This window comes from Drosophila biarmipes, chromosome 3R, assembly GCF_025231255.1.
Source record: "Drosophila biarmipes strain raj3 chromosome 3R, RU_DBia_V1.1, whole genome shotgun sequence".
Taxonomy (NCBI): domain Eukaryota; kingdom Metazoa; phylum Arthropoda; class Insecta; order Diptera; family Drosophilidae; genus Drosophila; species Drosophila biarmipes.
This window is the reverse complement of record NC_066616.1, coordinates 25,476,463-25,491,480: the sequence shown is the minus strand read 5'-3', so window position 1 is coordinate 25,491,480 and position 15,018 is coordinate 25,476,463. Positions and strand designations below refer to the sequence as shown.

Below are 15,018 nucleotides of genomic sequence, written 5' to 3'. Positions count from 1 at the left end.
CATATTCATTAGTTGCATTAATTCAATATGAAAATTCCTTCTCTCATTTGTTTTGATGTCGCTGCCCCCGCATTCCACCTCAATCAACCAGTAAGCGATTGTGGTTTAAATTGATTATTAATTTAAATGCGTTTTATACCTTTTCATGCGTGGCCTCACGCTATCTGAGGATACACAAATGATATTCGCCATTGCGACAGCGAGTTGATAGGTGGCATATCGCGGTCGTAATTAAGAATGCGGCACAATCTGATTTAAAAGCCAATATGGTGGAAAAAGGATATTTTCCGCCTTAATAAAAAATATTAACAAAATTATTTTATATGAAATACAAAATATATTTGCCAAATGCAAACCTTTTTGTATTCCTTAATTGCCGAATTGCATTTAGTTGCTGAAAATCGAACGATCTATTACTTGTTTTTCCCTTTCGAAGAGCATTTAAAGTGCAGGCTGTATCTATATATTTTCCCACCAGTTTTAATTGACTTATAGCATAGTTGTGGCCGGAGTTGTTACAATTATTTACAAGCGTTTGTTATTAATGAAACATGGCAATCGCAAAAATGACTGGCGTTAATGTAATTTCCTTATTTCAACAGTTGCATCAGCTTTCGCAAATTAGCCCAGCAAAAAAAGTAGTAAGCAAAAAAGGGGGAAAAATAAAAAAAAAATAGACCATTTACATTCAGGTGGGGCCTCTAACCTGGCCTGTTTTCCCACGAAAATGGTTTTTCCTGCTGGGGAAGGGGCGAAAAACAAATTACTTGGGACTTGTTTGTTTTGCAAAAATACTTTCCCATTTGCGATGGTTCTCGGGGCCCAAACAAAAGTGCCTCGAGATCAAAATAGGGCTTCGTCATTTGCAAATTCGACAGTTTTCCTCGTCGAGCGTATCAAATCGTGGCGTAAACAGAAGCACACAACCCACCGCATTGGCAGGTATTGAAAGTCGAGGGGCTCCCACGTAAGTATCTCAAAATGGGTTCCCACCCCCACAATATTCCAATAAATATGAGACGGGAAATAAAATATCTCTCATTAAATGATGACAGGAGCAAATATGAAAACACGCTCGCGGCGGAAAATCATCCTCGAAGCAAGGGAATACGGTTACCATCGGAGATACAGACCTTCTACTTGGCTGGGGCATTAATTACAACTGTCTAAGTACGATTCTGGATGCCCAACAAAGGTGGAATGGTATATACAGTATATAGGAAGGGGGCCCCTCCGCACGAAAGTACTTGAGCTAAACAAATATTTAAGTTGATTGGGGGGCGGCGGCGTTGGCGGCTTTGCCAGGAGCAAATGCAAAAAGTTTCCACTCAAGGAGTTCACCAAATTCGCATAAATTCAATGCGTGCCAGGGCAGCCGTGAACTTTTTAATGTATTTTAAAACACTTTCCACTAAACATTTTAAGCAAACTGCTTTCGCAGGCTTTCTTTCGTTTTAGTCCGAGTCGCAGTCCCCTGCCAAGTTGACTTCCTGCGAGAGCGAGGCAAAGTTTTCGCTCCTCCGGAGTTGCAGGCAAAATCCCACGGAGGCTGAAATCAAGTATTTCATTTTGGATTCAACTGCTGTCCGGGCAGTGCAACAACTAAATGGGAAAGTATTTCAAGTTGAGCCCAGTCCAACACCATTTTAACGATACTCTTTGGCGCCCCTTTCTGTATAACAGCACTGGTAAAAAAAGAAACAAGTTTATAGTGTTTAATAAGGAGTAAATAAGTATTAAGCTCAGAAGCACATTTCACTGCTTACTTTTAGGTGCAAAATAATATTTTATTTAAAAGAGATTTCAAAACTACAATTTTTATACCTTATTTAATTTTCTTAATTTATTATGCATTTATTTTTTGTACAACCCCATTTCGTTTATCAGTCAGCCCTTTCATGCACCTTTTTACCTCAAAACAAATGAACTGATAAGTGCCAGGGCCAAAAAAAACAATAGTTATCAAGTGACTTTGGCTCGAGTATTATAATTCTTGCGAGTTCTTAAGTCGAATATTTCACGCCTCCGTAAAAAGGAAATTCGAGTTTCGTCGAGAGGCGGCTGCCTTGGAAACAGCAGTCGAGGAGCATCAACGTGGTAATAACAATGCCAGGAATAAGAAAAAGTTCTTCAACAGTTTTCGGCCATCCTCCCCCTAGGTTTTCCCCATTTTCCCCCTCCATCTCCCCCTTCTGTCAGCTGCCAGCTGGGTTTCGTTTCGTTTCGGGCAAGTTTTGCTTTACTGAAAATATATAAACTCCATTTTCGTGGTGCCTGGTCAGTGTGTCAATGTTTGTTTTATGTGCCTAGGCCAAAGTTGCTTCGTTTTCCGCCTCCACAGAGACTTACCACGTTCAAAACCCAGGGAAGGTAACAATTTTTAATTAATTACCCACTCTGGCTGGTTAATAATTGAGTAAATAGAATCGAAGGCAAGCCAGTGATTTGCTCACTTTGGCATTCACACATTCACGAATTAATAATGCTGCCGGCTGCATTGGCATTTGTGGCATTTGTCCTGAACTCAATTTGTGTGTACTTTATGACTCCACTTAGACCAGAGGCTTAAGCTGCCAGGCGGCCATTTGCCGAGCATGTAATTGCATTAATTTATTTTCGGCAATGCTTAAATATCCCAACAAACGATGGCCAGCAAACTTTGCAGGCAGCTGGTTGCTGGATGGCAACTACATTTGCTGTGATCTTTGACCACGACAACAATACCACCGATACGATACCCGGTAAAAGTCTGGGGCTTAGCAGTAATTAAAACCCTGAAATGTTGGACGAATCCGAAAACAGCTGCATACAATTCGAAACTGAAGGAGGAAGGAGCTGAGAGCGATGCAAACAAAAGTTTTCACATTTGAAATGCAGCTAGGATTTGTTTTAGTTTTTGCTTAGCATTGCTGCCAAATATTTGCAGTGGCTCAGGGATTTGTTTGCGGCACCACAGGCCGAGCTGCTTGACGGCTGCAATTGGAATTTGCTTTTAATTGTTTTTAATTAAGTATAATTTATTGTGCAAACATCAGAGGAGCAGGGCTGCTCGCAATCTTCATGCTGATGCATTCAGAAATGTTTCCTCTGTGAGAAGGACACTTTTGCAACCGCCACTCAAAAAGGTTAAAGGTCCTGGGTACTTGAATTTAAATAATATATTCCATTGAAGGCTGCTCGATTTAATGGGTTATTGATTTTACTTAGCCGCTAATGAGCTTTCGTCTTCCAATAAAAAGGATTCACTCACTTCTCACTGCTCTTCACTCGGCTCGACATGCTGACGGACAAGTTTCTTCGACTGCAGTCCAGTTTCTTTCGCCTCCTGGGACTGGAATTGCTGGACAAGCTGGATGTGAATGGGAGTCACCGATATCCCCGGCGAAGCATCTGCTGCATCCTCTCGGTGGCCACCTTTCTACCCCTCACCATCGCATTTGGACTACAAAACATCCAGAATGTGGACCAATTGACCGACTCACTCTGCTCGGTCCTTGTCGATTTGCTGGCCCTCTGCAAGATCGGTTTTTTTCTTTGGCTCTATAAGGACTTTAGGTTGCTAATACAGCAGTTCCACCAAATTCTGCAGAGGGGTGAGGTTCTTAAATATATGTACTACAATATTTAAAGATAAAGATTTAGAATATTGAGTTTTAAAATCACCAAGAAAACTGCCTAGAAGTATGCTGTGAAAAATAAAATGTATTCTATCGGAATTTTGCCACGCACATTTTTGAAGCATACTTTTATACACCGTTTTCTTTAATATGTTTTTTATTTTTTTTTTAGAAAATCTCTGGGCTGTTGGAGAAAGAATCATATCCACAGAAAATCATCAAGACCAGTTTATCAGTTCCTTATATAGCTACTGCTTTGTAACGGCCGGTCTTTCAGCCTGTCTGATGTCCCCTTTATCTATGTTGGTCAACTACCATCGAACAGGTCAACTGCAACCGGACTTGCCTTTTCCCAGCGTGTAAGAAACATACATCATAGTAAATCTATAATAACAAACTATAACTTACAGGTATCCATGGGATAATAATCGTATCTTAACCTACTCTCTATCCTATTTGTGGAATGTGAGTGCTGCTCTGGGCGTGGCTTTGCCCACCGTTTGCGTGGACACCCTTTTCAGTTCCCTGAGCCATAATCTCAGTGCTCTCTTCAGGATAGCCCGTGAAAAAATGATGCACTTTGAGGGTAGAAGTCCTTTGGAGACTCGTGAGAACCTGGTGCATATATTTACATTATATGAAGAGTGCTTAGAACTTGGAAATTCCTTAAATGGCTTCTTCAGGCCGCTCATCTTTGCCCAATTTGTGGCGGCCTCGTTACATTTGTGTGTCCTGTGTTACCAACTATCTGCCCATCTTCTCCAGCCAGCTATGTTATTCTACTTTGCATTCACGGCAGCTATTATCGGCCAGGTTTCCATTTATTGCTTCTGCGGATCGAGCGTCAATACGGAGAGTCAACTTTTTGGCCAGGCCATCTACGAGAGCAACTGGCTCCAGCTTTTGCAGGAAAACTGCCAGCTTGTGAGATCTTTGGAGATAGCCATGATGCGGTCGAGAAGGGGATGCCCCATCAACGGTTACTTCTTCGAGGCCAATCGGCAGACACTTGTCATGGTAGGATATGGGGTTATGAAAGTTGTAGAGTTTAAATTCCATTAGTTCAGAATTTAATTTAAACAATTTTAATAATTGTCGACTTCATAACAAAATATTTTTAAATCATTTATAATGTTACCTAAAAGTATGCAAAAATAATTACATAACATTTTTCAATGCATACTTAGAGGCATCTTTATAAATATTTTTAAAAAACAGCCCCAAATAGAAAATTGGCTTTATAAAAAAAATTGTTTTTATAAAATTTTAAAAATTTTTATTGATATTCCTAAAAATATTTTATTTGTTAAATTATTTTTTTTATACACTATTTTTCTCTCCCACAGATTGTGCGCAGTGCCATCTCCTATGTAACGCTCCTCAGATCGCTGGCCTAGCTGCCCCAGACCCCCATTTCATTATTCAGGGACTTGTTCTGGTTTGTTTAAGTCCGGAAATATTTACAATTATGCTTTAAGCCGGTGTTGTTACAGCCAGTTGGCTAATTAAGCCATGTTAATGGCAATAACTGCTATGGAAAACCAGTGCCTGGGCCTGTTAATGCCTTTTGCATTATTGGCCTTGCTTGCCGCCCAACCCCATCAGGACATTGAACGCACGTATACGTAATATTTGCAGTTGTCCGTTTGGCCGCTGCTGTAATTTGCTCTTGTTGTTTTTGTGTTTGGTTTGTGTTGTCCTTTTTTGTTTTTTTGGTTTTTTATTTCTGTCGTCCTCGCACAACATTGCGGTTGTCTGCACGTGCTCGACGAACGATTATGTATAAAAGTGTGACATGGTCAAAGGATTTGGCCGATTTAACTTTGTTTTGGCCGATAGACGGGTGGGGAGGGGCTTTTCCGCCCCCGCATGTGTGACCCGTGTCTGTGTGGGATGCTGCACGTGAGTGCGGTTGGGAAAAAGCCAATTGCAGTGGCCGGGGCTTCAGCGCATCCGCAGGCAGCGCTTTAGTCATAAACTGCACGCAACACGGCGGCTTAAGTTTAGCCGATTTTGTAATTTGTTTGTAGCCACAATGCGATTGCTAACGGGCTCTAAACTGCACACAACAAAAATATTGTTTAAAAAAGTTAGATTGTTAAAAGAAAATATATACTTTTTTTTTAGTGATTTACTAATCAATCAATATCAATGGTGTGTTTGTATATATTTAAATTTGTGGTTTGAGGAAGTCAAATTAATCTTGAATATATTTATTAAATCCCAGTTCAAACATTGCCTTATCATTATTTATAAATAATTTTATTTATCGAATTTAAAAAAGTGATTTTATTCAAAGTACTTGTTCAATTTCTGACTAATATAAAAGAGATTGGTATGCCTTATTAATACAAAATAATTATACAAACCTTTAACTTTAAAAGCACTTTTATATATTTTATCTTTAATATAAAATAAAATAATCCATGGCGCATTTTCTCACTGTGTAATTACAAAGGATCAAACTTACAAACTGTAATGAGCGCGTCAGCCATCTGGTTTATGATTCATTTGCTGATTATGCGCCGTCCTCTGAACTTTGGCTCGATTGACAAAACTGTGTGTAATTGCTGGTGTTAGCCCTTTCCCCCGGGGCGGCGATGAGGCTCGAAGTTGGCCAGACAGGCAGCCAACCACCCAGCCAGCCAGCCATTCAGCCAAACAGGCAGACAAACAAAATCAAAGACAGTCAACACTTTTGGCCGTAGCGAAAGTGGCGAAAAATATACCCCGAGGGCATTGGACTATCTCAGTGGCGATGTGGGTTCGTCCATGCCCATGTCCTTGCTGCAGCAGTCCTGGCTGTCTGGGTCTTTCTTCCTCTGGCTCTGTGTTTTCCATTCTCCGCTCCTGAGTCCTTTGGCGTGTCGTGTGGCGCTTTGTGGCCCATTGAGGCAAATAGTTTCGGTTTAGTCCAATAATGATGCTATTGCAACAGAGCTTTCACTGGCTCTTTCTCCCTATATAAGTGTGTGTGTGTGTGTTTGTAAGGGGCGGAAGGTCGCTGGGTGGGTGGGTGTTCTGTGGTCCACTTTCATTCAATTGACGCTCTCTCCCAGTTGAAATGCCATAATAAATTCAATTGTGCCAGTGAGGCCCCCGGCGCCTGTCACTTTGTGTCAGCCCAGATCGGTTACCGCCCTTCATTTATTATTTTTTGGTTCTCTTACATTGTCATAACATTCCCTTTCTTTTCCGGCCTTTTACTTGGCTCACTTCCTTTTTGGCGAACGAAATTCTCATTCTCCCCTTTTAATTTGGCAATTAATCGAATCAATCGTTCGCACTTCCTTCCGGCCTTTGGGCCGTATTTTCTTCGGCCATTCTCCTTTTCGGTGGTATTTTAATACCGCTAATTTATGTGGTCAATTGTTTTTAGTTTTAACGAGCATTCCGGTCATTTTTTATGGCCAATGGCCGTTTTGAAACGAACGATTGAACCGCAGGCCCAGGGAATGCCTTTTCCGCTTTTACTTAGGGCTAAAAATGATTTTCCTCTTATACATTTTTGATGCCCAAATAACTTCGCCTCTTTTTTTGGCAGCAGCAATTATTTCTGTGAACAAACATGACTTTAAGCCAAGTTCGGGTCCGGGTTGTACCCTCAATTAGAGCATAAATATCAAATATTGCGTATACGACCCGTACACTCTGCATTCCATTGTGCATATATGCGCAAACCTGGATGTGTGTGTGAAAGGCAAATGAATTCATTTATGTAGATTGCCTGGTAAACGGCCGAAACGAAAATAGTTTGAATGGCTGTCGGCCAGATAGATGAAGCCATCTTGAGGCGCCCGGGACCACATCAGCATGGCAAGTTTAAAATTTCTACCGAGTTAAAGTTCCTTGGCCAGGATGCACACACACCGTACACACCATACACAACACACAAAGGTGGGCGAAGGACTTTTTGTCGAATGCAGCCGGAGTTCGGCATTGTGCACGAAATTGTTATAAAGAGCTAACCGGATATTTTCGGAATTTTTAATTAATTCGTCTGCACTGGCCCCCGACCCACCGAACAACCTTCCACCCATCTATATACACCCTGCTGTATGTAGGTATACCTACCTACACACATCCTGGAGCTGTTTTGTCCGGTGCCGAGCTGTCCTTGCCCTCACTTTTGTTGCTGCAACTTACAAGTCAGGCTGTCCTGCGAGTGACCACACTGAGAGAAGTGTTTCGTTACTCGGGTATTAATAAAAAACACTTAGTAAAATAATCTAAATAAGTGAAATATTCAAATATTTAATTATTTATTTATTATTATTCATCAAATAATATTAAAAATTTAATGTAGATTATTTTTTTATCCCTTTTTCCTACCATATTTTGGTCTGAGCTTTGGCAATTGTTCTTTATGGCTATGTCAATTTCAATTTCAAAAGCTTAAAAATGTTATAGAAATATTCTATAATGCTGGTGCATAATTTATTGCCTGGGTTTTATAAGTCCCTGTAGTCTTTAGTCCTCCTAATTTCCTCAAAATGTACCAAATACTTTTGTAAAGTGTATGTATGTTCCATTTCTATGTTGTTGCCTTTGTCAAGAAGCGAGCGAGGCGAACTGCAACAATTTTCGGCAATTGCTGTCCTGGCAGGACAGTAGGACACACTCGTCCTCCAGCTCCTGCGGCTGCTCCTGCTACTGCTTTTGCCCCAGCTCCCTATCCTGAAACTGGAACTAGTACTGTTACTGGCACTGGCGCTCCTCCGCCTCCTTTGTTGCTGCTCATTCATTGTGCAAAGTTTGTATAAATTTTTGATTTCTTTACACAAAATGCTGTGCATGTCTCTCCGACTGTCTGATGTCCTGCCACCGGCGTCCTTTCAGGGGAAGCAGATCCATTTGCCCCCCAGTCAGCTCGACGTTCGTGTTTCCATTCCCCGGCTTCCCCTGGCTTCCCCTGGCTGCTCCGGCTGACGCTGCTTGGCTGCTGGCACAACACAAATGCCATTGATTGAGTCACATCGCCTGGGCATATAAATCTCCACCGATGGGGTGTGGCACGCTCTCGACTCCTGACAGAAATTCCGCTCTGAGGCTGCCTACCTTAAAGTTTTCGCCGTGCTGAGTCACTGTCACCGTCACATTCACATTCCGGATTCCCATTCCGGACTCCCCTGCCCATCCGAAATATCGAAGTCTGCTGTGGCGTTTGGCGTAACTTGGCCGATGATTTCGTTATTGTTCGATTGACAATAAAAAATCAACTGAAAGTTGCAAAAGGCACAAACTGTCATTGAATTTGCGAATACACACACACACACAGACACACGGGGTCAGGATGGCCAGAATTTGCTTCCAGAAAAGATCCAATCCCAATAGTTGTAAGCATATAAAAATAAGTCGCTTGGGGCTTCCACTTTTCACCCTTCTTCACCACCGAAATAAAAAGAGAAAAATGTATATGCAAAACTGCAATAAGCGAGTGCAGCTTAAATAAAATGCATTTCAATGATTGCATTTTGGATTAAAACAACAACACAATTCGGCTGGGGTAACAACAATAACAGTCGACATCTCTTTGTGCAAACAAATGCCATACCATGCCATACATATTTATTAAAAAAAAAACTCCTTCTCCTTTTGCTTTTTAACGGCAGCCAAATGGAACTGACAGACATTGCATATCTCTCAGCTTGCTGCTCCGTTTAGGTTTAATGAAGTGCAAACAAAAATATTTTCAATTAGAGCCAAGGCAAACCGAGCAGCAACCGAGAAAACCAACGACCTAAAGCAAAACGAGCGAATGCAGCGCCAAAAAAAAATACGAAAAGAAAAGAAGGTAAAAGTCAGGTGAAACAAGTGAACAGGTGAGTGGCATGCAAATGCATCTCTTGGATGCGCAAACCGAGGTGCACTCACCTTAAGCTCAGCTAGCTGTCGGCTTTTGGGCGCTCGGAAAATGCGTCCTTTTCGCATCCTGGCCAACAAAGTGCTGTCGGCCAGATGGATGGATCCCCGATGCCCGATCCCTGATCCCAACCCCTGATCACTTGGCTGCCAAGAAGCCAAAAAAGTCCACGATAAGCCAACAACCTACACGTGCCTGATTTATCCCTAAGACTTGGCTTTCCTTTTCCCCCCTAAACATTCAATAAATAAAGAAGGGCAAAAAGCAAATTACGATTCGCTGATGTTTTTACGACAGCGACGTGCCCATTTAAAAGTGTTTTTGATTTGTGTTCCTCGGCATTGCCGCTGGCGGCATATTAAATTTATATCCAAAGATTTCACGCACTCCTAATTTATGTGGCGTGGCCAGAGTCGTTGTTGCAAGTAATATTTCGCCGCCCAGCCAACTTTATTATTATATTCATCGCATCCCTCCCCGCCACTTAGGCGATGACATTTTTATATGTGCCCATCAAAAACAAAAGCGTTTTCCCTCGCAAGTTGTTAACATAACGATTTACTGCCAAGACATACGGAGTATACAACTATTGCATTGAGTAAATGACAACGTACATATGGTTTATTGTTAAGTCTTGATTGCCTTAAGCTTTCAGGGTAAGATATTGTAAAGCATCAGTTGTGGTGTGCACTAATTGAAGGAGAACGAAAACCCTTTGCCACTTTGAAGTTTGTTTTATAGTTACAGTTTGTGGGGTTGCAAAAGTGCAGTTACACAACTGAAGTTCATTTGGCATAAATAAACTGTCCTTATTAAATGTCAACGTGGATAAAAAGAATAACTTTAACCGAAGAAGGTGTGTTGTTTTCCAGAGCGGGATGTTTGATATCCTTTAAAACTGTTTTGTAAAAATCGAGAAATAATTTTTGAGTGCCTATTCAGTTTTATTTATAAGAATTTTAAAAGGAAATAATACTTTTATTTTTTTCATATCATATTATTAAAAATACAACGATTCTTAAGTTTTGTAAAGTTAAAAAAATATTTTAAAAATCCTTAAATAATTTTAATAAACTAGAATTGTAAATAATTCTTAAACAAACGTTTTCCTGTCAAACCTCGAACTGATAAAATCACATGCCAAAGTTCTCCTTCGAAACACTGATCTTAAACCAGCTTCTTTCTATACGAATATCACATGCCCCAGGGAGAGGTTTAAGTTTCCCACATAAAAATCCGAAAAATTTCCCTTTTGGGCCCAACATGCCCCCATATGCACACGGTACTTCGGCAGCAACAATTTGGAGAAGTTTTCAACTTTTGGCTCGTAATTGTTGTTGCTACTGCTACCCTTATAAGTATTTTTATTTTATTTTCCCAGCGACTCTCGCAGGCGTAGACATATAGCCATAATGCTTACCTGAGCGAAAGCACAGCAAAAAATATACAAAAATTTGCATGAAATCGCTTAAGTGCTTTTGCCATAACTTTACAAGGGGGATGTGGATGGGGGGATCGGAGCTGCAGGCAAATGCTGTTGTGAAGTTTGCATAAAAGGCAGCTACAAAAAATTGTTTGGCTGTTGCGCTCTCGCCGGGTGTATAAATAAAAAGTTTCGCACATGTGACGAGCAATAAATGCAGCAAATTAAACAGAATTCAACAAATTAAATCCGCAACAGTTATGGGAGTCATTTGCAGTGCTGTTTTTGCTGTGCTCAACTCTCGCCTCGTTATTTCGATGTAGTTTGCATGGCCATTTAAATCAGCCACATCGTTTCGCAGGCGAGAGACTTCCGCATCGAGTGGGTTGCCATCGTCTTTTGTGGGCCTAAAAGGGCCAAACAGCCTTGAGCTGTTGGGACGACACTGAATCAAACTTGGAATAAGCAGCAAATGCTCTCACCCATTGACAATGTGCTTCCGTGTACCGGCGCTTTCTCCCGTTTCCCTTTTTTGTGACCCGTCAAGCTATCCATCCATTCCATCCAGCCATCCATCTATCTATCCATACCTTGGCTGCAGACACACACCCGGAGCCATCCTCACATCCTGAAAGCAGCTGCTCCTTCCTCACCTGGAACGCTCTTCATTTGCTGCCTCTTCTACCTTTCTACCTGGCTGCATTGTCTGCTGTGTGTAACTAGCTGCAGGCGCCATGTGTTTTGTAATTTCCTTTTGCTCCTCGGATTGTTGCCACTTTCTTGGCTTCTCTTTCAAAATTCCAAGTCCATTGACCCACTGACACAAACTAATCTCTCACTCAGACAGCAAACAGAATGTGCGAAAAGAACCATATGTGCACTAATCAAAAATGTGCTCGAAAGGACAGTAGATTACATAGGATTTTGGACCGTTTATAATATTGCTATTGGAGTTTTTAAGATTTTTTGATATATCTCCTACATATAGTATAAGTATTTCAATATCATTTGATTAATATTTCTATTTAAATATATCAGTTTTTTTCTCAAAAGCATCTACAATTAATCTTTAATTCTTTATAGCTTTTAAAAAGTTTTATATATTTTTCTATAGATCCTTTCAGGAATAAAAACATTTTTTTAATCTTCCATTTTTTCTAAGTGTTTAATTTTTTTTTTGGATTTTTGATAATAACAAAAACGCGTAAGATAAGACTACGCCCAGGAAGTAAGCACAATAATATCTTATCTATTAGCATTTAAGAGTTCTATACATACATAGCTCTAGCGATAAGAAAAGTAAACGAACGAACAATTACATAAAATGAAATAAAATCTGGGAGCTTAAAAAATGTAGATTACATTCTAGTAAGTACATCGGTTTCTAAAAGATATATATAACTATTATATTAGTTTTATTAAAAATTTTAATATGTTATTTATTTTATAAATTTTCTTTCAGTGCACTGCTTGGCCTCTGCAATCGAAAATTAATTTCAAATTTATTCCGAAAATGTAAAAACAATTAAATTTGACAAAATGCGCGTCGTGGGTGAGCAATGAGATGCGTGTGCATGCTGGCCAATGGTCACTGGCCACCGGCCACCGGCCACAACTGAGTGGAAAAACTCAAATGAAATTTAATTAGTGCCAAAATGTTGATACGTTTTTCACTAATGACACGGCAAACCAATTTGCTTGCCGCCCCAACACGTCGGTCCCTCATTATTTCATGGATATTTACTAGCATTTATTTGTGTTCTGTGGCAATCGGGTTGGGCTCCGGCGTGGGTGGGGCAGATGACCCTATCATTTTAATTCATTGCGTTTGGCAATTCATTTGTTTGTCGTGAAAACTTTGCGCCAGTCCGGACCGGTGGGCGGTCCGAAATTCGCTTGTTTGCCGGGTCTGAGCAAGCTTATCATTGATTTTATTGGCATAATCAGCGTGAAAATTTGCGTTACGAACTTTTTGGCAAGCGGCCACGCCCCCGAATGCGATAAACATTTATCTTCATTATCAAATTTGCGGCATCCCGTTTCGGCCGAAGCCAAGGATTCATTTTCCACCTCCTCGTCCTGTTGTCAGTTGGGTCCTGTGCTTTTTTTTTTGTTTTTTGCCGACCGCCTTCGCCATCATCATCATCGTTGGCAGCTTAATGAAAAACTTTTTGCCTCTCGCGCATAACCCTTTTTAATTTTTATTAAGCAGAAAATTGCCTGCCGGCCACGGGTCCTTCGAAGGTCCTTGGGGGCGGGGCGGTACAGAGAGGGAAAAACTGTAAATGGAAAGTAGCATAAAAATAACAACAGGCCAAGTGCGTGGCCTTGGCTTCGCGGACCTTCAGTGGCCCTACCACAGTGGCATAAATTCGAATATAAGAAGTAAACCCTCCAAGGTCTAGGGGGATATATAATGGGAATTCTGGAAATTATGGTTCTTTTAGTGCCCTCAAAGGGAAAATACCATTTAAGCTGGACTCGGGGAGCTTACAATGTTTAAATTTAATTTTATTAAAGGTGAAACACATTAAAATTAATTTTTTATACTTTATTTACAACATATAAGTTATAAAAAGGGTAAACAATATTTAGTCCCTGAATATTTTTAATATCAATTTCTATTGACTACTAGAAAAAATTAGTTAACTCACAAAAATCGCTTGTGCTGTCAACTTTAAAGCTTTCATTCTTCTAAAACCATAATAGTTTAATAATTACATTAAGGGTTTTTATTGGCAAGTTATCCTTTGAATTTCGAGCTGTAGCGTGCTGGATGTTCTTTGCCGCATGGCCTAAACCCGATTATATACCCCGTTTCGGGCTTGGCCACTTTGCTTTATCAACTTTTGCCTTGTTTATTTTGCTTCGCATTTTTGCCTTGTTTTTCTGGTTATTCTCACAAAATCTTTGGGCAACATTTTAAGCTGATTCGCAGAGGCCGGGGGCGCCGGCCGAGGCGGGGTATCTGGGAAAACAAATTAGGAAAAAATAATTGCTTTCTTATTAGCCCGAGCTGGCTCGAAATATTTTCAATCAATGACGAGGACGAAACACAAGGACATGGAAGCGGAAATGGAAATGGAAAGCGGACGCTGTTGACGGGCAGCATTTCCCATTTTCCACTGGCTGCACGTGTCGCCTGTTTGCAGTTCATTATTGCTAGCTCATTCATCAGTTGATTGTGTTGCTATTGCATGTGCCACACACAATGCACATGCCTTGATGCCACAATGAATATTTAAATAATTTCCTGCATAGTTTTTTATTTACCACTCTTATTTTTTTTTGGTCATCACGCAATTTAATTACACGCTTTTGTGAAAAACGATGCTTTTGCCCCTGGTGCTTCAGTCAGACGCCGGGACAAAGTGTGTGCTAGTTAATTAAATTTTAATTTTATGTGCCATTAAAATATTTAACCAAATTTAGCAGGGCTTAATAACACGCTTAATGGTTTATTTAGTTTGGCTAATTGAAATCATTTGCGGCCCACACGGCGTATGAGTAATGGCCGGGCATTAGAAACCGTGCATGTTTTATTTGTACTGACGTATTAAAGCGATTAAAAGGATAATCAATTATACATTTATAATTCGCACATGCACACAAAAAAGGGAAAATGGGGAAAGAAAGCGGAGATGGGAGGAGAAATGCTTCAGCACAGCAGGCAGCCTCTTTGTCGTTTTGTAAGCTTACAAATTTGGCCACGCTTGCTTATTTAGTTAATTATCGCAGATTACTTGCTCTTGATTATTTTGTACCCATGCAGGCTTTCTCTCTCTCCCCCCTCTACAGTTTGCCGACTTTTCCCCGGGGGCTGTAAAGTCAGCAACTTTCCTCGTTGTTGTTGCCCGGTTTTCTCGGCTTGGTCCCGTCATGTTTACTTATTTTGACGCAGCATGTGGCAACTGCCAGCACAGCTCACAGCGGGCCAATGCCAACTTGGATTTTCTTAGCTGACAAACGGAAGGACACTTGGCCCAGGGACTCTCCTCCTTCTCCAGCCTCAGCTCCTCCTTCCCTGGCTGAAATTGAGTCTTCTGTGGCTTTCGATTCATTTGTAGCGTCGCCATATCAACAATTAAATTAAACGTGTTTGCCCTACCCAAGCG

The 15,018-nt window shown here is 40.7% G+C and overlaps 1 protein-coding gene across 2 annotated transcripts; it reads left to right on the top strand.

Moving 5' to 3' along the window:
• Positions 1-2,010: 2,010 nt before the first annotated feature.
• Positions 2,011-5,702, top strand: LOC108024452 (putative odorant receptor 98b). 2 transcript variants are annotated; one of them, XM_017094370.2, is made up of 6 exons: positions 2,011-2,097; positions 3,240-3,593; positions 3,790-3,976; positions 4,028-4,634; positions 4,964-5,055; positions 5,111-5,702. In XM_017094370.2, exons 2-5 carry the CDS (start codon positions 3,278-3,280, stop codon positions 5,012-5,014), a joined length of 1,161 nt encoding a protein of 386 aa, XP_016949859.1. In that variant the 5' UTR covers positions 2,011-2,097; positions 3,240-3,277; the 3' UTR covers positions 5,015-5,055; positions 5,111-5,702. The 2 variants fall into 2 exon arrangements, with proteins under 2 accessions (XP_016949859.1, XP_016949858.1); XM_017094369.2 differs by having other exon boundaries at positions 4,964-5,702.
• The last annotated feature ends 9,316 nt before the right edge of the window (positions 5,703-15,018 follow it).

Bases quoted from the DNA above. Each gene is read 5' to 3' on its own strand.
- LOC108024452 (XM_017094370.2), top strand. From the start codon at position 3,278: ATGCTGACGGACAAGTTTCTTCGACTGCAGTCCAGTTTCTTTCGCCTC. The intron at 3,594-3,789 runs GTGAGGTTCTTA...TTTTTTTTTTAG, and splicing joins CCACCAAATTCTGCAGAGGG to AAAATCTCTGGGCTGTTGGA. The intron at 3,977-4,027 runs GTAAGAAACATA...TATAACTTACAG, and splicing joins GACTTGCCTTTTCCCAGCGT to GTATCCATGGGATAATAATC.